Source organism: Thunnus thynnus, chromosome 7 (genome assembly GCF_963924715.1).
Source record: "Thunnus thynnus chromosome 7, fThuThy2.1, whole genome shotgun sequence".
NCBI classification, from domain to species: Eukaryota; Metazoa; Chordata; class Actinopteri; order Scombriformes; family Scombridae; genus Thunnus; species Thunnus thynnus.
The window spans coordinates 8,122,527-8,147,989 of NC_089523.1; the positions used below are offsets into that span (position 1 = coordinate 8,122,527).

At 41.4% G+C, this 25,463-nt stretch overlaps 2 protein-coding genes across 3 annotated transcripts; one reads left to right on the plus strand and one right to left on the minus strand.

Moving 5' to 3' along the window:
• Window positions 1-2,103: 2,103 nt before the first annotated feature.
• On the plus strand, window positions 2,104-8,598 carry tagln (transgelin). Of its 2 annotated transcripts, XM_067594117.1 has the most exons (6): window positions 2,104-2,271; window positions 6,055-6,097; window positions 6,867-7,055; window positions 7,231-7,402; window positions 7,570-7,672; window positions 7,776-8,598. In XM_067594117.1, the coding sequence occupies exons 2-6, from the start codon at window positions 6,086-6,088 to the stop codon at window positions 7,912-7,914; spliced, it is 615 nt and encodes a 204-aa protein (XP_067450218.1). In that variant the 5' UTR covers window positions 2,104-2,271; window positions 6,055-6,085; the 3' UTR covers window positions 7,915-8,598. The 2 variants fall into 2 exon arrangements, with proteins under 2 accessions (XP_067450218.1, XP_067450219.1); XM_067594118.1 differs by lacking the exon at window positions 6,055-6,097 and having other exon boundaries at window positions 2,112-2,271.
• A 647-nt stretch (window positions 8,599-9,245) lies between these two features.
• pcsk7 (proprotein convertase subtilisin/kexin type 7) lies at window positions 9,246-24,925 on the minus strand. Its single transcript, XM_067594116.1, has 16 exons — window positions 24,600-24,925; window positions 23,823-24,065; window positions 22,505-22,639; window positions 21,659-21,824; window positions 21,447-21,537; window positions 21,252-21,306; window positions 20,878-21,016; window positions 20,678-20,778; window positions 16,868-17,035; window positions 15,052-15,156; window positions 14,817-14,919; window positions 12,568-12,724; window positions 12,264-12,358; window positions 11,997-12,102; window positions 11,624-11,741; window positions 9,246-10,532 (listed from the first exon to the last, which is right to left on the minus strand). The coding sequence occupies exons 1-16, from the start codon at window positions 24,843-24,845 to the stop codon at window positions 10,248-10,250; spliced, it is 2,313 nt and encodes a 770-aa protein (XP_067450217.1). The 5' UTR covers window positions 24,846-24,925; the 3' UTR covers window positions 9,246-10,247.
• Window positions 24,926-25,463: the final 538 nt, after the last annotated feature.

Below are 25,463 nucleotides of genomic sequence, written 5' to 3' on the forward strand. Positions count from 1 at the left end.
CTGAGTTCTGTCCCTGAGTCGAGAGAATAAATATTGATTCTTCAGTGTCTACTGCCTGCTGTCTCCTGCATTTGGGACCACTTGCTCCTAACAAAACTTCTCCTTTAATTTGTCCATGCTAATTTCAACAGTCTGAGAGATAATGGTCAGACTCATTGGATGTCAGCAGAGGATCAGAAGGCTCAAGAAAGATGCTATGACATCAATAATATAATGTTATCAGAGTCATATAAAACTTCATACATCACATTGCTCATTAAAATAACTGAATCTTTTGGCAGACAGGTTATATGGGTATTCCAACAAAAAGGCTGAGATACTTTTAAAACATTCATACATTTTGTGGATTTTAAGTGGAATATAAACTACAATGTTTCAATCTGAAATTTAGTGGAGTAGACATATAAAGCAGCATAAAAAGCATTTTTAATTGTAGTATGTAATTTTAGTAAATGCACCTAGTAAATATAATGACTGAGGGTGAGAAGACCAAGAACAGCCCAGGGGTGCTTGAAACTGTTCAAACATTTATCATTTCAAAAGTTCTCCAATGAGAAGTATGGAGGGCCAGAAAGGACAATGGTAAAGTAGATTAAAACATGGATTTGAATGAAGTAAATTACAAAGCAGGTGCTCCTGACGCACATGTGGTAACTATTATACAAGAGTGGGAACATACAGCGATTTCCCCAAAAATGAAGGCACAAAGTACAAAAAGTTAAAATGCATACACATGAGAATGTGTGCTGCTCAAAGTGGGTTTAAATGAGGGGAACACAACCATGAAACCTTGAAATTACTGAGCCAAAAAGACAAATGAGACGAAATTTTGTTTTCTTGTGATCTTGTGACGAGAAATATGTTGTTATCTTGAAAATACATTTTTTCCTTAATACAGCAAAGGAATTGCAATTTATGTTATTATGAGTCAATTAATCATAATTTACGTCATGATCATGTGAACTCAGTTTTGTCCACATTACAACAGGCTGATGATATATGTTTGTTATGCTGAGTTCATACAATTCTATGTTTTTTGTGAGAAATAATTAAAAGTCTGATCTCTCTGACCTCAAGCAGATAATCGTTTTAAATGTTCAAAAGGATATAGATTCATAGTTAAGTGTATATGTAACTTTGATACTTCATAGCTATCTATAGTAAGTATAGTCTAACAGTATCTGAGAATTGGTCAAGGTTGAAATCTGGTTTGTTACATACTTAGTCTATGAATCCCATTTATGTGATGAGGTAAGGGTGGTTTCTTATCCGGGGTGTGATCTAACCTAAAACTTTCCACTGAGAGAGTAAATCCAGCTGCAGTTATAAACATGCTGTACGTTAAACACCTCTTATATTCAAACAGGAGCACTGTGCCAAAAAGTGTAATGGAGTGGAAGTGATGGAAATGTCATGACTGACGGTGGTGGGGTGTACACACACACACACACACACACACACACACACACACACACACACACTCACACACACACCCTGTTTGCAGTTACTGAAGAGCACCCAGGACTTACATGGAGTTCTCTGCCTGAATGATGATGACTCTGTTACTCCTCCTCACTCCCATCCATCCATTCTGTCTCCTCTCCTCTCCTCTCCTCATGCACACCTTTCCCTCTTTTTATCTATTACCTCCCACCCTTCATGAATGTCTAAATCTAAGTAGAGAAAGTCTTTGTTCTGCTGCCTGCTTTGACGTTATTTAGGACTTGTGCGTTGTGCCTTCATTTTCTTTTCCACACCCAGTGTCTCATTTTTTTTTTTCATACGCCATATATTCTCTCCCTCCCTTTTCCTCCAGCCCCCATCCTCTACCTCACCATCGCACAGCCACTCTGAACAAGGAGGGATGTGGTGAAAGTATTTGGAGAATTCCTACTGACCACACCGACGCTGCCTGGCTGCTGTCTCTCCTCTACATGGAACAGCTCTACCCAAATAAGGCTGGGCTTTTTAACTAGACGGAGGGGAAGAGATTCAGAGACAGAGAGAGGGAGCTGCTGAAAGGCCATGCCCTTTTAAGGATGAAGTTTCCTTTTTTTCCTTCCCCTCTCTCCCTCCTATTTTCCCTCCATGCTCCCTCCCTCTCTCTCTTGGTAGACTAGTGAAGTCATCTTGCCTCATCTGCTCCTTTTAAGCCGGCATTTTTGAGAGGGAGGTCCCTGCGAAGCATATACAAACACTCAGTCAAGCATCCATACTCACCCCACAGGCTGCACTAGTAGCTGGCAGAGAACTGACCTATTCCTTCACACAGTGAGTATACTTTTCTTTTATTCCTCCATATAGGATAAAACCTATATAGTGGATTTAGGGCAGTTAGTAGGGCAAAGTCGCGGTTGGGCAAAGTCTCCTGTCTGGTCATGGCTTGGCTTGTCAAGAGGCCGTCACTTTCTTATTCAGTCAGTCGGTAGATTTTTATACCTGAGGACTTTTTAGCTTAGTTTTTTAATCATAAAATATATACATGTTTCCTTGATCTACCATGTTTGAAAAAAAATGGTGACCTACTGTAGGAGAACCGCCCAAATGTCTTAGTAGAGCTGTGTATCCAAGTATAGAGACTTTGAGATGCAGCTGCCCTTGACTAAAAGTTTCCTAAAGTTGTTTCTGTGGATTAGATGGTATTGTATCTTTTATCTGAGTTACTTTTGCATTCAATCCAGTGTGGGCTCATATGTCTGTGAGTATGACGTTAGTTGTATGTGACTGATCAGGTATCATAAATTTCAGTCCTGATGTGGATTCTGGCTGCCTGCCTTTTATTGGGGTTTCACAATAGGCCAATTTTGACAGATAAACGCCTCATTGCAAGTAAACGCACTGTTTATCTTTTATTATGATGTTGTTATATTATGATGTGAAGCAAGGAGAGCAGAAGTTGAGAGGAGAGCCAGACAGTGTTGCATATCTCTGTCAGAGTGCAGACTTTCATTTGCACAAGCAAATGATCCTCTGCTATACATGGGCTTTGGAAGCCTGTGAATTCACAAGGCTCACAGATGCAGACAGACTAGCAGGTACAGAAAAAACTATTAAAATCCACACTTTTCATCTCTGTTAATGAACCTGGGTGTTTTATATAACACACTGCTGTAAAGCCTAAGAGCTTGCTGCAATGTTTTGACTGAAGATAACTAGCAAATTCCAGCAATTCCAGTAAAAGCAGGCCCACAGTAGCAGAAAGGAAGTACCAGCGGGCAGCTCGGACTCTAAGCAGGAGCAACAGGAGCAGATAACACTATCTACGCTGCCAATCCTGTGCCAGCACATAAACACAGCAGAGCACAGTGGCACAAAAAAAAATTTTCAGGAACTAACCACATCCGTGCACCATCCAGAGCTCCGGCGTTGAGTTGAATCGGACATAACTATCTGCACATCAGAGTCAGTAGGAATAGAAATACATCAGCTCAGGCACACAGCAGCAATAAAGTTTGTCAGAATAATCAGACCCATGAAGGGTCTTGGCAGCAGTTAGAGAAAATTCTTTCTGCACTCATAAAAGTCTGGGAAGACTAAGCAAGTTTTGTCTGCAGCTGGCATAAACCGGAGTAATGTAACAAAAGAGCTTTGACTCTGGAGGCTTAGTCAACACACAATACATCAACTAGCGACCAGATGATTCAAGTGACAGTTTGGCAACTGCAACACAGCTTGAAGCAAGAGACACTATCCTCTGAGGGACTTTAAAGTTTTACAAGCTCATATTTTTCATAATCTTTTTGACAACGAGTGTCTGTGAGTGTTTATGATGGTGGTTCTGTGATGTGAACGATATCCTGTGTTTATGTAACCTGTTATCAGCTCTCTCCTGCAAAAGAGATCTTGATCTCAATGAGATTTCCTGAATAAATAAACTTTAAACTGAACATCCACATTGCTGATTCTTAATCTAGCCAAAGCTTTAGTGGACAGGGGCTAAAATTAATACAGTCACTATTATCTAAACAAGTCACCGGCAATTTATTCATACCAAATAATTATTTGGTGGTTAGCTGGTTAACTGTAGTGGAGGTGAGGCCGCATGACGCCACATCCCCTGAGGCTGCCACAGTCACCACAGCCCTCACACTGGTTTCCTGTTCTGGCATGAGGCAGATTTACCATGGCAATAGAGAAACAGAGCAGGAAAAACAAAACTGAGAGAGATGGATGGATAGAGGAACAGATGTGATGAAGTCATGTTTGTGTTCTCCTTTTTGTATTGTATTCTTTCATCCTCATATGTTGTTAATGTTGAGTGAGTTCTTTTATTCTATTCTCACTCAATTTTTGTTTATTGTATTTTTGATGTTAGACGTGCAGTAGCAATAAAGTAAAGCTACTGATGGCAGTGCTAGCACTGTGCACATAAAAGTACTAGTAGTTGTAGTAGGCTAGTCAGTATTATAGTTGCAGAAACAGATTTTATGCATGGATTGTTTAATTCTGATGTGGTTGTAATAGTATGTGTAATAGATGCTGTTGCAAAACTTAGTAGCAGTAGTAGTACTTAGTAGTATTACTTTAGGAGTAATTGCAGAAACAGTAATAATGATTTATTTCCTGATTGATAGGTGTTGCTGTAAGTTGTGTTCACTGAAAAATCAGTATTATAGATGGTTTGTAATAATATGTTGTCATATTATGCAGTATTTCAAGTGAACATGGCCTTAAATATTTGTAGAAGCAGCCAGACAGCACAGAAGCTTGTTTAGGAGATAATCTTGAGTTATTGGACTTGGGCCGGGTCCCAAGCATAACAACATGTCCCTGGATACACATAAATACCAGGAATAGAGACCAGGCTCTAAAGAACTTATTTAACCTCCAAAAATATTATGTGATGTCTCTATGGTTGTCATGCAATGCTCACATAGAGACTGATACAGGACAGAACTCAAGAGAGAAGTAAAATGAATGAAAATAATGCTTCTCTTCTCTCTTCTTGTCAAGACGTGAGAAGGCATTGAGTGCACAATGTGGTGAACATAACTTCTATTTCTTCCCCTACAAAGAGTGTAGTGTGTGTGATTTGCAACTGTGGTCCAGAGAGTAGTTTATAAGGCTAAGAACCAGAGGCCAATGGAAAAAAGGACAAGCTAACAGCATACCAGACCAACATTACCCTGTAATAATGATTATATAATGACGCATGTCAGTGAGGGGTGTGTGTGTGTGTGCCAGAGAGAGAGGGGGAGAAAGCCAGACAGAGAGAGATAAAATATAGTAACTGAGCTGGTGGTTGCATGTAAGTGAGCGTGTTGCCCAGCATGTGTGTTTGGTTTCTTGTGGCCCGGAAAAGCACCACAGGGAATGCAAAGAATATTAAACAGGGTTGGTGGTAACACTCTGCAGACACTCTGGGCAGAAATCCATTAATGCTTTTGGCATGTAGACTCTAATATGTAGAAAAAAGTATATCTATTTGCAGCAATGGAAGAAGTGTTCAAACGCTTAGTAAGCAGTATCACAATGTAAAAATACTCTGTTACAAGCAAGTCCTGCATTAAAACTTTTACTTACTGTAAGTAAAAGTAAATAATAATTACCAGTAAAACATACTCAAAGTATCCAAAGTAAATTACTTACAGAGTTAAGTTTTGCTTTCAGGTGAAAATTTTGTATCTCCAGTTTTGGGGATTTACATTCACTTCGATCAATTGAAGCGACGAGAAGACGAAAAGAAATAAGTAAATAAGTAAAGTTAAAAAATGTGGAAGAGTGAAAGAAAAGAAGGAAAAAAGAGAAAAGTACTTTACTATTAGCCACAGCACTCTATGTGCATGTTGCTAGCTGGTATATTTACTATATGCTGAGATTATATCAGTCCAGTCTGGGCACGACTTGACATTCTGTCACTTAATGCAATGAATATTACAGCGAAAATCTATGTGAGTAATAGATAAAAAGAGTCAAAAAAGGTTGTATATTGTTCATACACAACAGTTTATTGTTGCCCCTGGCAACAGCATCCCTCATCCCAGTCCAGAGACGAGCCCCTTCTGGTGAACTCCGGGGTTTAACCTTTAACATTTGAACTTTGAACCTCCCCAGGAACAGGAAGTTGAAGTGACCTGACATCAAGATGGCAACAAAGGTTGTATAGTGCAGACAGCACTTTGATATGGGTTTTGCACTTGGCTGTTGGCCCAAAGGCAATACAGAAGCATTAAACAAGAAAAAAAGTGCTGGCAATGATATGTGTGTATTTGCTGACAGAGTCCAAGAGGGATTGTGTGTGTGTGTGTGTGTGTAAAAAGGAAATATGTAAAAATCAGCTGGCTGATATAGAGCTCCCATTGTACACCACTTTGCCTCAGACGAATGTCCTGACAGGGCTCAATGGTGTGCATTAGGAGACACAACGCTGTTATTGCCACCGTTCTGGGAAAAGGTATTCAACTTGAGTGCTGAGCATCTACGCTTATTTACACGCTTTTGACATGCATGTGGTAAATGTACTCTATATGAAAGAAGTATCTGTGTGTGCCTTTGTAAGTAAATATGCCTTCATAGAGATTATTTTCACACCTACAGTATGCATGTTTGCGTATAAAGCTCCATCCAAATACTACTGCAATGTGAAAACGTTAGCTATTGTTTGTTTGTTGTCACGAACATTAACACTGTTGTAAATTGTCAAGGTGTTGGGTAAGATACCAGTGAAAATCGAACTACAAAGCTTTACATTTACTTTTTCTCCAAAGACAATTCATATAAAGTCATTTCCCTAACATTTTTTCTTTGATTTTCTCCTTTACTTCATTACATCCCTCTTTGTCTCCTGCCTTTTCTTTTCTCATGAATCTTCCTCCACTGTACTCTCCATCTTCCCCCCCATCCTCCGTTTCGCACTCACCTCTCAGGGAGTCGGCATGGCTAACAAAGGTCCATCCTATGGCATGAGCCGGCAGGTTCAGGATAAGATTGACAGCAAGTATGACCCTGAACTAGAGCAGATCCTGGTGGAGTGGATCAACCGTCAGTGTGGTGCTGGTGTGGGAAAGCCTGAGGCAGGCAAAATGGGATTCCAGGCTTGGCTGAAAGACGGATGTGTGAGTGCACCGAGTCTGTTTATTTGATTGAATCCATCTGGGAGTGTGCTCAAACTGCTAGATGTTTGCTTTCCCTTTACAGCTGATAAGTGGTTATTTTGGTCACATCGTATTGACCCAAAGAGAACATTATTATGAAATTTTATGATTAATGATCTCCATCTGGTCTCCCCAGGTCCTGAGCGAGCTGATTAACAGTCTGTTCGCTGGAGATAAACCTGTGAAGAAGATCCAGAGCTCAACCATGGCCTTCAAACAGATGGAGCAGATCGCCCAGTTCCTCAGTGCTGCTGAGAAGTATGGTGTCACCAAGACCGACATGTTCCAGACTGTGGACCTCTGGGAAGGTGAGACCGGTTTCATGGTCTTCATTCCTTGTTTACTGCAAACATTTCATGCTAGAAGACAAGACTTGGCTCAGGTTGAAGCACTTTGGTTGCACAGGTATGAAAACATTGTAATCCGACTGACACTAAGGCTCAATAATCCTAACTGTATGTGTGTGGGGGGGCAGGTAAGGACCTGGCAGCAGTGCAGAGGACCCTGTCAGCTCTGGGCAGCTTGGCGGTCACCAAGGATGAAGGCACATACAATGGAGACCCCAACTGGTTCTTCAAGTGAGTCCCATTATGGAATGAACCCTGTTTTACCTGACCGAGTATTCATAGAGCACTGGGGTTCATTTTTATTTTTTGTGACATTTTCATTGATGTGTTGCAGGAAATCGCAGGAGAACAAGCGAGACTTCAGCGACGATCAGCTGAAGGCAGGCAAAAATGTTATTGGCCTACAGATGGGGTCCAATAAGGGAGCCAGTCAGGAGGGCATGAGCTACGGAAGACCGCGACAGATCATGTAAAATCACTGAGCCACAGATACCCCAAACCACTTCAGCCCCTTTACCCTGATGCCCATTACACCCTCTTAAAGCCTGTAAGCGTCTAACCGGTTCACAACAACCCCCTTTTCATCTTAAACCCTTTCTGCTTCAGAATTGAGCTTCTTTCTAACAAGTACCCCATATCCCCCAGTCTTTACACTTGCCCTAAACCCCTTATGAAAATGCTTGCACTGGTGACCATCGCAAAAGGACCAGAACAACTGAATGTTTGTAGTCTTAAGCGGAAATAGTAACCATAAAAATGACCAACACATTATCTTGGAGATAAAAACAGCAAGATGACCATGAGAGTAGTTGAGCTGTTCCCTCCCTCTACAGAGTTTACGAAACAGTTCTCATATCACAGATAAGCGACCACTGTTTCCTCTCTGAAGCAAAACAAATGTCTGAATTATGGCATGTTTCCTAGATTTTAGAAATGGTTCTGGATTTTGACACAAATATAAATCTGTGTTTACAAAACCTTCAGAAGGGACATTCTTTCTAATTTGAGTGGTGATACAACCCCCCCCCCCCCCCCATAGCAATTCTCCTCAATTTTACTGTTACAAAATTCATTAATACTTCCCACAATGCTACGCCTGCTGTATCAGCACCAATATTTTTGTACATTGTCCTATTAAATAATGACTTTGAAATACATCTCTGAATTGACTTTGTGATTCTGGGTATTTACGCTTCCAACTAAAGGGATAGGAAAAACATCACCATAAACTGTTGAAGTGCAATGTCGAAATGTAGGCAGATGTTTCCTTTTCTACCGATATTTGAAAGGATATGTTCACATTTTTAGAAGTCTGTCTTGAAACAGTACTCACATGATGTTAGGCATGTGTAAAATGGGGAACGTTCCAGTCCTTGTTCTGTACTAAAATGCATTTCCTTATCTTTCAATGGAATTGTGCTAAGAAGGGGTTTCTTCACGGCAGTATGAAGAGGAGGAATACTTACAGCAACAAATAACTTGTTTGGTGTGCATGCATGAAGGGGCATGTGAGTATTTTTAAGACAGACTTTAAAGACTGTGAACCTATTCTTTAACTCAAAGTTTTCTGCTTCCTGGTAGTTCAGCCTTTTGCCAGTTTAGGGATTATACTTCTAAAATGTGGCACATGTTGTTGTTTAAAAGTTTTGTAAAATTTAATTAACCTTAGTGTTAATCATTCCTGCTACACCACACACACAAAAACCTCTATCTTTACAACTATGGGCAACAGATTGTTTCACCGATTCCACAAGTGTGTGTAACTGGGTTTTAAAAACTGCCTCAATGATCCTCTGAACGGATATTCCATCAGCAGTCTTTTATTATCAATCAGGTCACCTGTGACTTGCACAGCAAAACACAGTTTCCAACTTCACTCCACTCACTCATTTACATTAAAAAAGTAGAACTCTTTAATACAGGTTTAAAAACACTTTGTATAAATCATAAAACAGTTGGTATATATCTGTACAGCAGGCACACATCGTGTATATATTACACTTCATAAAAAAATACATATGCAAATCCCACACTTGAAAATCCCACTTCAAGTTTTTTCAGTAGTTGGCTGATAACCCACAGATAAGAATCCCAGACTTAAAAGTCAAATGCATCAAATCACATCTCAGAAAATAAATCTTGTTCTTAAAATACATCAGTACCCTCTCGAGGACACTTTTCATGGAAGACCTTGCATATTACAAGTACATCTACTCATGTCACAAACACACACACACAAGCTCTCAGTCATAAACTCACACACAACAGACTCTTACCTTTCTGTAGTGCACAATAAGTTCTTGTCTTTCTCTTGGTTAGATGATCACACAGGTGTCCATAAAGTGTATCCTCAGTGTCTGTGGGTACACATTTGCACGGACAAGCCTGTATACATACTTTCACACATGCAATTATACCATTAAACCCTATTAGATTCATCTTCAGTTCTGACCCTAAAGTTAACCTAATCATAATCCTGATGGGAATCTTACCCCGGGACTGGCAAGAGGGATGGGTCATGGGTGTCTAAGAAACACACACACTCTCACACACTTTCATGTCACGGCACAAACACAGATTTTCATACAAGGCCACGTGTATGGGGAATGCAGAGAAGGACAAAGGGTCCACTCTTCAGTCCTATTCATCTGCAGTCCACTCTGTGATCCCTTACCACCACGCCCAGGATTGACTGGGGTCAGCTGGGTGCAGGAGGCTGGGTGTGTGAGGAGGAGAGGGTGAAAGCCTGAGAAGTCCCATAAGCACAGACAGTTTGAGGGTTTTAGGCCCATCAGCTGGCTCAGTGCTATGTCGCCACCAGATCTCCACTGAAAAGCGGCACTTTGGCCTCGGAGTCCAGCACTGTAAGCAACTCCACCCCTGAGTCTCGCTCCTCTTCCTGCCTGTCCTCCTCTTCTTCCTCTACAACCGCCTCCTCCACTCCTCTCCCTCGGCGCCCCCTCCTGGCCCAGTGACCTCCCCGTCTCCTGCGCAAGCAGAGAAGGCCCCTGAGGTCCAGGTGGGCCAATGTGACCTCCAGTGTGTAATAGAGAGACCAGAAGAGAGCAAAGCAACCCAGCAGGAGCAGGAACTGGAGAGAGATACAGCAGAGGTGGTTAATCACGACAGCAGGAGCACTGGATCCTTTAAATCACCAATGGGTGGACGTGGATGAGGTGGAGGGCAAAAAACAAGAATGGCTCCAAAACATTTTTTATTCCTTCCTGGTTTAGTGGCAGTAGGTTGTTAGGGGAGTTTATTTTTATTTTTTAAATCTTATAAATGCCTTTTTGTGTCTGTACACTCAGTCTGCAGGATGGGATTAGCTGGCTTTGATCAATTACTGGATGTCTATGGGATCAATTAACAGCTTGGTTAAAAGGAAGGCGAATGCAACTTTAAGCCTCTTAATGGATGGCTGCTCTCACTAAACTACATAAAAAAAAGTGTAATCACATTATGTCAATTTTCAGATCCACTTTCTGATCACATGCAGCCACATAACAGAAAAATTCTATCTTTCATCTCAATTTTAATCATTTGATCACGTCATAAATTAAGTTTACAGTAAATGGCAACGGTTGAGCTGTTTTTGAATTTGACAAGAACAAAGTCAGTCAGTGCTGGAAAAAAGACTTCTTTTCAGTGGAGCTGATCTAATCCCGCAGATATCCTAAAATTAAACTAAATTAGATTAATCTCTCCATTTAACATACCCCATAATGCAAATAATGGAATTAAAAACAGCATCCAATAGTTTTTCACTCTGGCTGAATAGAAATTAGAAAAAAACTGGATGGAACGGTTCATTTGATGTTAATTTTTTAAAGGGGTGAAGTGTAGTTTCTTCCAATATAGTTGAACTTATGAAGAAAACCTCTTAAATAATGTAATTAGATGCAATTTCATTGTGTTCTCTGACTTTAACAGAAAATTAATCAAATTTAATGACATCCCAGCGGAGAAAACAAGTCTGGAGATTGAGTGATATTTTAGAAATCCACAAGGGGAATGCTTAAGTTAAAAAAAGCCTGAAGTTTGCTCTCTGCACACACTGTGTAACGTAACGCCACAGATATTTCACATTTTTTGACTCATATGAAAGCACAATTATCACTTTTTGGTAATAGATAAATGTATGACAATGGACAACATGTACGGTGTTGGTTTTGGGTCGCTAACCTTGAGGTTGTTGGAGGTAAAGGGGTTGATGATCTCTGGAGGGATGTCCAGGCCTGGAGGGCAGGGCAGAGAGAAGCTGCTGTCCAGATACTTGCCACTCATAGCCTCCTCCACCAGCCTGTCAATCAAAGCACAGTCAGTCAGCCAAACATCATTCTGGCATTCAGGCTACAAGCACTTGTATCAATTAAGTATACATACATAATACAAAGATACATGAAAAAAAAAAGTCCAGTCATTAAACATCCACTATTAAATACACTCATTAAAAACAAGCTAAACTAAAGCTTTCAATAAACCAGGAAGAAAACCACACACATTCAAACAAAACAGATTATTTTAGCAAAGGCATGAAAAGCCTGCGAGGTCTCACCTCTGTCTGTCCTTGACCTCGCTGTAGGTCATAGAGGAGCCATACAGGGTCAACTTCCACTGCTTCAACACTCCCTCACTGGCACACTTCTGAGACGACGGCTCTTCTACAGAAGCGGAGAGAAAAGTCGGTGCGGGCAGGTGAGGTACACAAGAAAACAACAAAAACCCAAACAAGAGTTTGTGTTTCTGATGCTTGGAAAGTCATTGCTATCTGACACTTGAACAGTAATTGTCATGTGTGTCAGTGTGTGTGGCAGCATCTTACTGTGGTCGGATATCTTGAGTTGGTACTGGCCTTCAGCTCTCTCTCCCCAGCAGCGCACAGTGGAGAAAGTCCAGTCCTGGTAGCCTGAAGGGTCTCTGTGTGCAAAACACAAAGAGGCCACTGTATTAGATGCCAGTCACAAATATTATTTTTGATATGACCACAGGTACATGTGTGATTTTACAGATGAATACTGTTATATACTGACAAACTGATTTCATTCAGTTTTGTAATAAAAACACACATTTTCTTGTTTTACTGAATTCAAAGTGATACCAGTGCATGTGTGTGGGTGTGTCTGCACCTGTCGACGGCACGGCGCGCCCCGATGACTGATGACATACCGCTGGGGCAAATCAACACGATCTCCATGTTGCCACGGCAGGGGTGGGTTATGGTCACGGTAACGGCCACGTGCTCCAGCGTCTGCATTCCAGACTCTCTCAGGTCAGCAGCAGAGACTGAGGGAGAGAAGAGAGCAGCTTAGTCATGTGCCTGTAAGGGAGTGGATATGATCTATCAGACTGACGCTGTAATACGACTGTATTGTGTATGTGTGAGTGTGTGCGTAACCTGTAAGATAACGATTGTAAGATTATACATAGCGAGAGAAAAGAAGAGAGAAATACAACAGGGTGAGCCTGAGAAGCACACTGGGAAAACAGGTGATTAAAAAACTGATACCAACTCCGTAAAATTCAGTCTTCGGCCACTTATCAGTCTTCCTCACTACTTCCCGCCCTCCCAGTGCAAGTGTCTAGTAATTTCTCGGTATTTCCTGGGCTCTGACTACTAATGAGCTGTGGTGTTCCCTGACCATGTAGGGCTACACACATCCTCAGGGAAGAGAGGAAGACGAAGCGACGAGGGAACGAGGAGAGTAAAGTGTGGAGGTGTGGAAGGAGAGACAGAGATGTCAGGGGACAGATGAAGAGCGAGACGGCGAGGAGATGGAGAGAAGAGATGGAGACAGGGCAGAGGTAGATGTAGGGAAGTTGGAAAAAAAAAAGATGTGGTGAAGGTGTATTTCAAACACAGATGCTATGCTATAAAACAGAAACTAATTAAATATTGATGTGCGTTTTGGGCTTTACAAGCTAACTTCTCCTCAAAAGTCATATTTTCCACTGACAATTCCCATAAACGCGCCATTCTGGCACAGTTTTACACTTTAAACAGAGTTTTCATCCGCACATCAGACAAATCTATAAAAATCTTTCAGGGTAGGGGTTGATCTATTTGGGTAGGCTGCTCATATAAAATCTATACGTGACTGCACGTGCTTCAATGACGAGGAAGGAGATCTTCGGTGCTCCCTGTAAGCTGTACATTTTGTCCTCTCTCATGTATTTTTTTTTTCCCCCCACCTTTTTTTCAGTTGAAATACCAGCTGTTGTCACATTTTTTTTTACCAACTTCTCTCTCTAATCACAATCTCTCCTTTGCTTTCTTTCATTTCAGAACAACTCTTTCTGCTTCAGCTCTTTACTGGCATGACCATGTGTTGTCTGTACAACCGCACACAGCTTTCACTCAGAAACACGCTTGCTTGTTTCTAAAACAACCTCATCTACTCCTCATCAACTGGATTAACAGCACCACTGGGATCTAACTGGTCGTTATTAGGTCACAGCACAAAAGCACACGCACACAACTGAACATCAGTACCAACTGCGTTCACATGGGAAGGCAGCACTTTGAAATTCTCAAGGGGCAGGGCATTAGCCAATAAGGCAGCCAAGATACATAGAAACTGAGTCGTGCTGAGTCGTGTGACAGGCAGACTCGAACGCTGTCGGCGATAAAATACCTGTTTGACCGAAACTGACTGAACAGAGGTCTACATGACAAAATGTACCTCATAGTAGTTTGATGTCATTTAATTTCTTTTTAAGATCAAGCCCAGACACATTTTGTTAGTCTCCTCTATAACTGTCAGCAACTCTTTGATTTGTCCTTAAGAAACTCCTGTTGCATGAGACTACACACACACACACACACACGCACACACACACACACACCCTTCTGGCAGTGCTCCTGACCGCAAGGCCATAAAAGAGGGAAGATACAGATCGAGGGAGGAGAAGAAAAGAGATGAGGGAGAAGGAAATGTTTCTGCAAGGATGAGGTCACCATGAGCATATGTGAAAAAGTGCGTGTGTGGGAGAAACAGACACAGATTGCATACACAGACAGTCGAGGGATTCGGAGAAGTGAGAAGCTAAAGAGGAAGAAAAACTAACGAGAGTGAACAGAGAGGAGCTGTAAAATACAGAGACGGATTGAGGGGAAAAAATGAAGAAAAAGGAGGGGGAAAAAAAAAAAAAAGAGAGAAATTGGGGCAATCTGGAAAAATCTCACCCAGTATTTCAATGTGGACGCAGGAACACACAAACAAGAGAACATTACCTAATATGGACAGACAGACTGACTGGGGAGCAGCGAGGGAGGGAGGCAGGGAGTCAGCTACGTAGTGCAGTGTGTAAACTCGACAATCAACTGTCCAATACAGAGCCGAGAGAGAGAGAGAGGAGTAGATAAACATCTAGTTACCAGTCCAGGTGCGAACCAGCTCCTTGGGATAGGTCGGGATGGATGTGTCCTCTTTTGTTACTGAGCTCTGATAGGACACGAGGAACGGCACTGACTCCCATACCTGAAAAACAGAGGAGAGCAAAATTTCAGGCTTTGGTAACTTGAGGTGGAAATTATGAACTTATTTTTGTCATTTCCTAAACTAACTGAATGCTAGAAAATTTTTTAGTGATACTTGTGTGTCTGTATGTACCTTGGCGGCATTGACGAGTCTCCACGCGTTGAGCAGACCGAAGCCGTGCTGGTGGCTGTGACGGAAACCAGCTCCGTTCACCCTCCAGTCTGCACTGGTGTCACACTTTTAAAGCAGATATTGAAAAAAAAAAAAAGACTCAGCCATGTTGCTGATAATTTCTCCATGCAATAACTCAGTTTTTTTAGAAAGGTGTGAATAAAATAGTTATCAGGTTATATGTATTACTCTCCTATCTGTCCCTATTGCTTGGAAAATATACCACATCACTAACTGGAGAGGCAGGTTACCTTCTGCAAAGCACTGAACACTACATACTGAAGATATCAGTAGTGCTTAAATGAGAACAACAATTAAGCAAAAGTGCCAAACATTCTCAGCTCTGTGCTGCTTCTCTCTACTTTATTTCATTGTAAATTGAACATTTTTTGGTTTTGGATTGTTTGATGGACAAAACAAGCAACTTCCCACACTGGACTGGGTTGCACCAGCTGTTTGTAAATTCATCACTAAGTTTGTGTGTAAAGTTATTCCAAAGTTCTTCATAACTACTAACTAGTTTCAAACTAGTGATTTACTAAATCAGGTTGCACCATTCAAACTTATGAAGTGTCTTAGCTAGTAAACACTAGTAATGTGTAAATCAGTTCTAGGAAACATCTGTAGTGTGTCCAATAAGAAGCAACCAACTATGTAAACAGGAAGTCACTGTTAGCATCACATGCTGTAACATCCAAAGATAACAGTTTTAGGGGCCAAAAGATAAAATAAAGATAACTGCAAATCCTTTATGAACAAAGGTCTGACATTGTTTTATTTCTATCTGCATGCCTGGAGAAGTAAATGTGTATTAGAATAAGTAGAATCAATGCAGTTTACAGTGAGAGGGAAACATACGATTATGCTAAGCTAACCATTGTTATTTGGTTATTTAGTCTAATGTTATTGGCATAAAGTTTTGTAATTAAGAATTTATTGTGTTTGTTTTTTCTGTGAAATGTTAAGTGTCGGGTCAAATATGTCGACCATATTCCACATGACCTCTTTTACTCTTCAATCTAAAACAGGTCAGATATTGGCAAGCTAACATTAGCTTTGTTAGCTAGCTTATGCAACAGTTCCACTTCGAGGTTAGTAGGCATCAATATTTAGTTACAACTCATCTCTACGTAGGAACTAGTTTGTGTGATGCAACCGGTTTTACTTTAGTGATCCATGAATAAACACTCAGTAACTACTTAGCTTATAACTATGCAAAGTTTGAACAGCTGGAGCAACTGGCTCCTGTGAAATTGTGATAGATATTATTCACTATTTGACATTTCAAACACAATTCATAAATGAGTCACTAAAAAAAAAAATCAACAGATTATTCCAAAATAAAAGTAATGGAGCGCTATGGAGCAATGTTTTTACAAGGGGGTCCTTGTTTTGTTCATACTCTGAACACTTACAAGGACACACAAGCAAAGCGATACACAGTCCTGCCACAGCTTCTGTGCTTTTCTGCTGATTGACAGTTGGTAGTGCAAAGACGCAAAGATGAAGTGTTATAATGCAGCTGCAAAGGCAGTGAAGTAGACTAATAGCAAGCAAACACAGATGTAAACACTGTAGGATTTAATGTATTTTTTTTTAAGACACACACCAAATGTGAACATAAGTTTTGTTTGTTTAGAGGAAAACTCCACAGGGCACCTTTAACAGGAGTTTAACAAGAGTTTCCTGTCAGGTCTGACACCAATATCCAGGTGACTTGAGCATCTACACGGTATACAGTAATAACTGATGCAGTGAGAAACTTCATCAGGCCTACCTTGGTGGCGGTGAAGGTGATGATGTGCTGGACATCCCTCCAGCTGAGGCAGGGTCGGACCTGCAGCATGAGGGCCACCATTCCCGCCGCCAGGGGGGCTGCGGCAGATGTGCCAGTGTGGCCGTCGGTACAGCCCGTCCCCTGCCGCATGGACCAGTCTGACGTCACCTACAGAGATAAACAGATGGGTTGAGTGTATGGTGTGCAACCATGGAGATATGTAAGGTACAAACAGTGTCAAGGTGGTAATAGCTTGGCAGGAGGCCAAACACAATGTATAAAAAAGCGCTCACCTAAACCCTTCAGAGGATATACACATCATTAACTATGCAAGTCTTGAGCATTGAGGCTCTGTATCTAAACTAAAGTGCAAGGAACACTTCAGTCGGGCGCCAGTGTCACGGAACCATCCTGACAATACGATATATTTACAGTGGGTGGCCAGAGGTTGACACAGTTTGTGTGCATCAGGGATATATGAGGTAAGGCTTTTAAGAACATAAAATGAAGTAAAGAGAGAGAGAGAAAGCAGCTGTACCAATAAAAATGATGAGTAGAAGAGTTATAATGTATATACACAGAGAATGGAAACGCAGAGGATCCTGACAGGAGGTCGGAGAGGACGATTAATTTCATGAGCAGGCAAAAAAAAGACCAATGTACAGTAAAATTGTTTTTCAGCTTTGTCTCTCATCTCCGTGTAAGATTTAATGGACAAGTCAAATAACGCTGGAGGACACATGCGCCGAGCCAAACTCATCCATATACAGGGCCCCCTACTGAAAACATGTCACTGACATCTTCCATGAACACCACCCGGTGGTGCACACGTCAGTTACAGCCTGTTTGACAGAAGCACCGCAGTGATGTGGGCGGAGGAATTCCCAGCCCTCTCTGTGTTTACACGCAGAGGACATGTGGGCATTTTCCAACAGCTGTTCAGGACCATGTTGAAGGCTTCAAGCTACTCTACGGTGTTGTTGTGCAGGGGTAGTCATGTTCATCCAGAGCAGCTGTTTTTGTTGTGACAGCGTACCAGCATCATCAGGAGACGAGTTCTGCAGCTCAACATTCAGTTCAAACACTGAATTTGTTCTGTTCTGAATATAGAGTCCTGGCTCATTATGATTTTTTTTATTTTTTTATCTTAAATAATCAGAAATCGTTGACCCATAAGTCCATTTAAATACCACAATCCAACAGAGACAAGTTTGAAAAAAGGAAAGGAACAGTTGAAAAAAAAAGATGAACAAACAGTCATTTAATTCCCCAGACTCTCCTAAATCTGAATTTGCTGTAAATGATCTGGTAGTTTCCCATTCTGTGACTTTTCCAGCCTTTACAGACTCGGGACACTGATAAAATGCATTTGTGCAGGCAGCTGTTCCTGTTCGACTCTAAGTGTCCTCTACAGAATGATACGCTAATGGGCAATGTGTGGTAAACACTTGGCCTGTGAGTATAAAGTGGTCAGCGGTGGATCAGTCTTCTTCAGAGAGAGCCAATCTTCGCTAAGCTCTTTTCCCCCCAGGCGATGACATTCCTGGTACAAACTGTGTTTCCATGGTGACACCCGCAAACAGCAGCAAATAGAGGTGAGTGGCTTCATCGGGCCTTTATTCCTGTCATTATCAGTCATCGTTTTAGATTAAAATAGTCTCTTCTCTCTCCTAACGTGGAGCTGATCTGTCACAAGCTTTCAAACAATTTTCACCATCGCTACGTTTTTACGAATACTTCAGGTTCACACGGTGAAATTTAGTTACGTTGTTCTCTGTATCATGTTGTGGAATATGTTGTCTGCAGGCTTCAAGAGAAATTCCAACCGAAAAGAGAATCCAAGTTTTTTCTTTCATATTACAACTTTCTCTTTGAGGCTGTTTGCACCTTGGTTTTAAAATGCGTTTTGGTGATGTGAACACAAGTGGACAGCCGAGACACATCGCCACTCACACCCGAGTCTATCACGCATCTCCAACATGTCCAGCTGACCACTTGTGTTCAGATTTCATCACTGCCTACGTCAATTCCACTGCAAGGTCAAAGGGCCTCGCACACATTTCTGTCACCAGACACACCCCAGATTGTTTCACATGGCTAGCTCCAAAAACGAAAATGTTTTAAGAACTAATAAACATGTTCACATGCCAGAGTCATTTGGCGTTGGCACAAAACAACCACCACATTCTGCACTGATGATGCATTTTCCTATTACGTCCTTGTCAGGGACGCAACAGGATGCATTCATGTTTACACTACAAAAGATACGTGTTCAGATGTGTCACAGATCACCTCTGCAAATGGTTTGGGTGATCAGATCACAATGAGCCTTGATGGTTGTTTATACTTGTATTTAGTGCCGTCCACTTGTGATCTGATTGCCCGACACACATTTTAAAACCAAGTGTAAACAGGGTCATTAAGTCTCTTAAGCTGAACTATAAAAGAGAAAGACTGTAGTGATGATGTCATTTAGAGGAAGATCTTATAGCTGCTCTTCTACAATTAGACCTCATACAGTATGTCATAAATAACAGAACTTTCTATAAGCGCCGGCTACCGGCCAAACAGCTGACTACTCATTCAAGTCCAGCCAGCTACTTTATTATATTCATTTTTGATTCCAATAAAATAGTTTGGATTAACAAGTTGGGATTCGCTATGCGTGTACATTTATGACCACTAGCCTCCGCTTCCAAACAATGTGAGCATGATAGAGAAAGGTGCTTATCTGTCTGTATCAGTCCTGCCCTCACATGCTCTATATGAATGTGTGTGTGTGTGCGCTCAGCTGAGAGCTTGTGTCCTGTCCTGTGACTTTGTTTATTTTCATTGAATAAGAATGCATTTCTGCTTCTTGTAAAACAATACATTAACCATCATTGTGGTGTGTCTTGATAAACCTTACAGTGAAGGTGTCGATAAATAAATAAAAAATAATAAATAAAAGGTCTAATGATTCTTAATTAGCTCTGATAAGTCAGGATTAGGTGTGGTTTTAAATGTTAACAGACAGATTGAGTCGGCTAAAACGCACGAGAAGTCTAATTCTCCTTTAAAATAATTCACTACATGTTTAGTCAGGTAGGCAAACTCATTAAAATACGCAATAATTAAGATCAGTGTATGTGATGGAATAATGGCATTATAATGTGCCAGAGGCCACCAAATTTAGGCTTTTACGGCCACCAAATCTTTCTCCAGTGGGGCGGGTATGTCCCCAGACCCCACTGGCTGGCTACTCCATATCTTTCATCAAAGCCCTGAAATAATGACACACAGGTAAAAAGGGACAAAAAAAGAGGCGTCTTACACTGCAATACTTGGGGTTATATGTACTTGTCATTATTATGTTTCTAATTCTTAATCTGGAACTGCTAATATACATGGAGTAGGAAACACACCCCATCTGATGTATCAGAAATAATCCCCCACACTCACATGCTGACACATATACATGTTACCACGGTACTTGATCTTGCAGAAACGTATACTCTGCTCGTACAGGTCACTTATAAGATCACTTTCTTCCCAGTTCAGAATCAGCAGATGCATGTAATGGTAGTTTAGCTTTTGAAATCATGCTAAAATAACATACCTACTACCTCAGACTCCAGAGCTTGGTCTGCTTCACTTTCACACCACAAATGAACAAATCAGTGAGAAAGCACCTCGTTCACTGTGACTGACTCATTGCTCGTCACTGACTTCCTGCTATTTTACTTTTCCTTTTGCAACCATTCATCTATTTTCTAGTCTAATCATCTTTTGTGTGTGTGTGTGTTTGTGTGTATGTCACGGAAGACCTACAATGCTCCTCAGCTTGGTCCCACCGCTGCTGAAAGTGACAGCCAGCATGGATGCACACTCCTCAGCGTAGAAAGGCATCCTGCCGTTCTCATCAACTGCCCCTGCAACACACACACATAGTGATTAGTAGAGCCCTAAGTGCACATGTCCACACCCAATACATGACAGAACATTTGCACACCTGAGACTCTGTGTCTTACCGATTGTGATGGTGTAGATGGAGTTGGCGTAGCCGTCATAGTTGCAATTGTCATTGAATTGACCTCCATTGCCACTAGCGACCACAAAGATGCTGCCGAAGCCTCGTCTGCCAGCAATCACTCCATGCTGCAGCGCCGCCTGTGGAGGAAAGAAAATAATTAATTAATCATCTACTGTGATTAGCTGCTGTGATAAAAAAAAACAAAAAAAAACAGAAGTATTACATTTTATACAATCAAGAACCAGAGAAAAATTAAACAAGTGGAAGCACTGTGGACACAGTTCTTCAACAAGTCTACTGCTCTAAGTGATGTGTTGCAGTCTACTGCCCTCTGCAGGACAAAAAGACAGACACAGAAAGTCTTTCTGTCACCTTGCCCAGGGGATGGGGTCCATCCACGGTGTGTCCATCATCATCAGGACCCCAACTAGAAGACGGTTAAAAGGTTTGGTGTAAGCTTGTGAAATGGAGGGACACTTGGAGGCACACATATAGTACACTCGTGACATTTTTTGTGCCACTTCTCTTGTGCAAATACCTAAGACCAGACAGAGATATGCTTGTTACCTGCAGCTGTAAATGTCGTTGACCTGGTAGTGCTTGTTGAAGGCTATAGCCTCCAGGCTGTCAGTCAGCGGGCCGTCCAGGACCCTGATACCTGAGGAGAGAGAGGTTTCACCACACACATGTAAGCAAAGTCTCAGCCTCTGTTTTATTCAACGTAATATAACAGAGCAGTGGAACAACAACAGTGCCAATTTAAACGTTCTTGTCTGTACCTGCCACCTTGCTGCCGTATGCCACCCCCACTGCACAGACGCTGTTGTTGGGAACGGCTGCAATCTCTCCGGCACATCGCGTCCCATGGTGGTTGTCACTGTTGACATCTGGGTGAGGCATGGGATCTGGGTCGTTGGAGTTCAGGTCGTAGCTGCCCTCTGGACTCTATGAGGGACAGAAAATCAATTTGGGTAAACGAGTGTGTGTGATTTACACTATCCCTCAACTTAATTTTGCGTTTAGTTTAAGTTTAACTGGAAATGCTGTGATTCTATACGGACTGGGAGCAGTAGTGACCCAAAACTGCGACTACTACGTGAAACTCATTTCATGAGTCATTACTGCATCTGAATATGATTCATTTCAAGAACTGCCACCTTTTTTGCCACTGTGTTCTTCATTTACTTCCAGATTGTTACTGCCACCTTGCTGCCGTAGGCCATGAATGCCATGAATTACATTGTGAAATCCTGCCTTCTCCTTGCTGTGAGTGACATTCTCTTTAGCTTAGAGCTTTTTTTCTGCTCTAGAAAGTGCAGAGATCAGCTTAAAATAAAGGCAAGCACGGCAGTTCTTCTAGAATGGGAATTTTATGTCTGCCTTGCAAGTAATTCATCTTGACTAAAATGTAAAAAACCCACTGGCAGATTGACAAGAACTGGCGAGCAGAGTCTTGCTGGTACACATCCTCATTGTTTAATTCTCTTCTCTTTCCAAAACATTCAGCCACGTCAAGGACACACAGTTCACATGGAAGTAACAGAGATTTCTCTCATATTTATATTCCAATTGTAAGAATTTATTATTGATCATGGAATGGAGTCACTGTCACAGTTTTGACCTACATAGTTGGGCTGGATATCCTGGTGCGTGTGTTCCACCCCGTCGTCTACCACCACCACCGTGACTCCTAGGCCAGTGATGTTGCGTTCCCACACCCCTGTCACGTTGATATCCATACCCTTGTTGACATCATTGTGCTGCAAGATGAAGAGAGAAGATGAGGTCGTGTAAAGAGGAGAAGGAGAAAAATTACACGATCAAGGAAATAAAAAAAAGAACATCACTACGAGGTATTTTCATTATCTTGAAATGCACCTTGGTTTTTGTGCCTACAGGACATACATTAAGCTTTCAATATGTAAGTTTAATGCAACTATAACCAGAATGTCAATAAAGCAGTCTGTACTGAGCTCAAGATTAATGGGTGATATTTAACAGTAACTGTGATCCCAAACTGCTTTAAGATTGTATCTGTAGTTCATCAAACCTCTACAACCATTAAATCACAGCAGAAAACATCTGTGTTCTTTCTTCAGTTTCAGCCAGTGGATTATTGTGGAGAATTTAGTCATTTCTAACAATCATATAATCACTCTTTGGCAGCAGTGGAATCATTGTCACATGTAAATGTAACCAAATCTAATTTAATACAACCCTGTTAATTACTTTAAAAAAACTCACAACCTTATGTGTGAAAAACATGGTAATGTGACTTTAAATATATCCACAAACATTAAGTGAACTTAAAAAAATACAGGATCTGTATAAATGTTGTGCTACATTTCTGCTGCGGCAATCTGCATCTTCTGGACAACGATATTATTTTCAGACAAAGAAGTCATGTCCTTTCGTCTCTATTTGGTAAGTTGTTCTCATCATGTTCCTGTGCATTCGGCACAGCTGTTTAAAAGGTATAAGATGAATAATGTGACTGGCTGAGAAGATAATGATTTACTATCCGGCCTTTTATGCACACAGGATGCTGTGTGTAAATAAATGAAAATAGCAGGTTTCATTTTCCTTGCACACAAGACCTACTGTAGTACATATTTTTATTCGGTTCCTTTTCACTGAGCATCAGTCATAACATCTGCTGGCAGATCTTTGAAAGACATTTACATAACATTTAAATACCTTGGCTTGATAAAACTTTCCCTGTGCTGACCACGGTGTATTCTTGCTGACAACATTAAAGCACAAAAAGGCTCTGTGTAAAACAGACTCCTGACTGGTCCCACATTAAGTGATTTTCTGGTAAATTATTTAAAAAAACATGAATGACAGCCATTATGTTCATTTTCAACACTGAACAAAGGCAAAACTCACTACAGGACAAATAGAGAGCAAAAAAAGATGGTGCACAGTCATCTACATCCTCACCAGGTGCCACTGTTTAGGGTATCTGGGATCATTGAAGGCCATGGATCTCTTAGAGCGACTGAGCACTCTTTCCTGGGAGTACCACAGGACGTGAGGGTGGGCTGCCAGAACGTCCCCAGGCTGGACGCTCTCTTTCCAAACTCCAGCCTCAGATCCAGCGCCAGGCTCAGATGAACACAGCAAGTAGTGGCCTTCCAGCTGTCCTATCTGGCCCTGGTTCTGCAGACCAGCCTGCTCTGCTATCTGGGGTGGAGAGAATACTGATGATAAGTACAAATAAAACCGGGACAATAAATCGGGCACCTTTTGTTTTTTTCCCTGACACATAAAACTTTAAAACAGATTAGATCCAATTTCAATGACTCCTGTGGAAAGATGGGCTTGTTGCAGAGAATACGATACACATAACTCAAAAATTTAAAACATATATTGAATTTTAAAAAAGCTTAATGTGTGCTTAATGCAGTGTTGGACATACTTAAAGAACTTTTAACTTTATTTAAAAGCTGTTAATAAAAATGTCTGTAAATCAAAAAATATGCAGTAAGAAACAAGGAAAAACTAAACATCATTTTCACAGATCATGCAGTCTCAAATAAATAAATAAATGCAGTAGCCCTCTTAGGGAATCCCATTTCATCAAGTGCATGAGATATTAGATGTGATGGAGAAAGAAACTGATGGATCGATACGGGGCCTGTGCAAGCAAAATGGTCAACAGAAATTGGCCCAAACATGATCAGACCCATTAGATAAAGTGTTATTGAAGCACTGTACCCTATTGGCTATCACATCGAGGTCCACAGAGCTCTGTTCAGCATCCTCTTCCTCCAGGTGTGGGCCAGCGTGGAGCCGGACTGCCCAAGACTGACCCGGGCCGCAGGGGGGTGATGGCCAAGATGAAGAAGGAGAGGAGGAAAAGGGAAACGAGGGGGCAACAGAGGGCAGGAGGGTCAGAAGCAATAGGGCAAAGCAGGACAGAAAAATGAGCAAGAGGAATGGGGGAAAATAGAGTGTTGCCATGGCAACGGAGGGCAAAACGCAGGGTCAACCAGGCAAGCCCTCCTCATCTGAACAGCAACCTGGATGTGAGACAAATACAGAGAGAGAAAAGGAAGGCCTGGTTAGAAGTGAGAACAATCTGAGAATGAGTGGCTGGTTGCTTATCATCTGTGTGCTATATTCAGAGGCCACGTAATAAATTCCCAGTATCACACTGACTCAACACCAGTTCAAAGAGCTGTGGCTATAGCCTGTTTGATTAATACTGCGTGGATACATCAGATACTGCTATTCCATTAGCAGTGGTGTGTTATGAAAATAAAGGACAAAACTGAAACACACACATCTACTTTCATATGAAACATCAATACACCATTTCGTGTCCCTAACATGGCCCTTCTGTAATATTTCAAGGTGAGTAATGCATGCATGTATAATTTTAGTGGAAAAGCCAATGAAAAACCCGAAGTAGTCTACCTGGGACGACAAGCATTACTAATTTAACCATGTTTTTGGACCTTCTTTGGCAAACGTCACATACTCCCACCTCATACCCTCTGATCTGACTTTGATATGAACTGATATGATATGAGTAGTTAAGTTAGTGGAAATAATTTGTCGAGCAGAGGCCCCAGGACC

Excerpts from the sequence above, each read along its gene's own strand:
- tagln (XM_067594117.1), top strand. Across the intron at positions 7,056-7,230 it reads CTTGGCTGAAAGACGGATGT|GTCCTGAGCGAGCTGATTAA; the intron begins GTGAGTGCACCG and ends TGGTCTCCCCAG. Across the intron at positions 7,673-7,775 it reads GACCCCAACTGGTTCTTCAA|GAAATCGCAGGAGAACAAGC; the intron begins GTGAGTCCCATT and ends GATGTGTTGCAG.
- pcsk7 (XM_067594116.1), bottom strand. The coding sequence starts at position 24,845 with ATGGCAACACTCTATTTTCCCCCATTCCTCTTGCTCATTTTTCTGTCC. Across the intron at positions 15,157-16,867 it reads TCACCTTCACCGCCACCAAG|TGTGACACCAGTGCAGACTG; the intron begins GTAGGCCTGATG and ends CTGCTTTAAAAG. Across the intron at positions 11,742-11,996 it reads GAGGTCAAGGACAGACAGAG|GCTGGTGGAGGAGGCTATGA; the intron begins GTGAGACCTCGC and ends TTTGATTGACAG.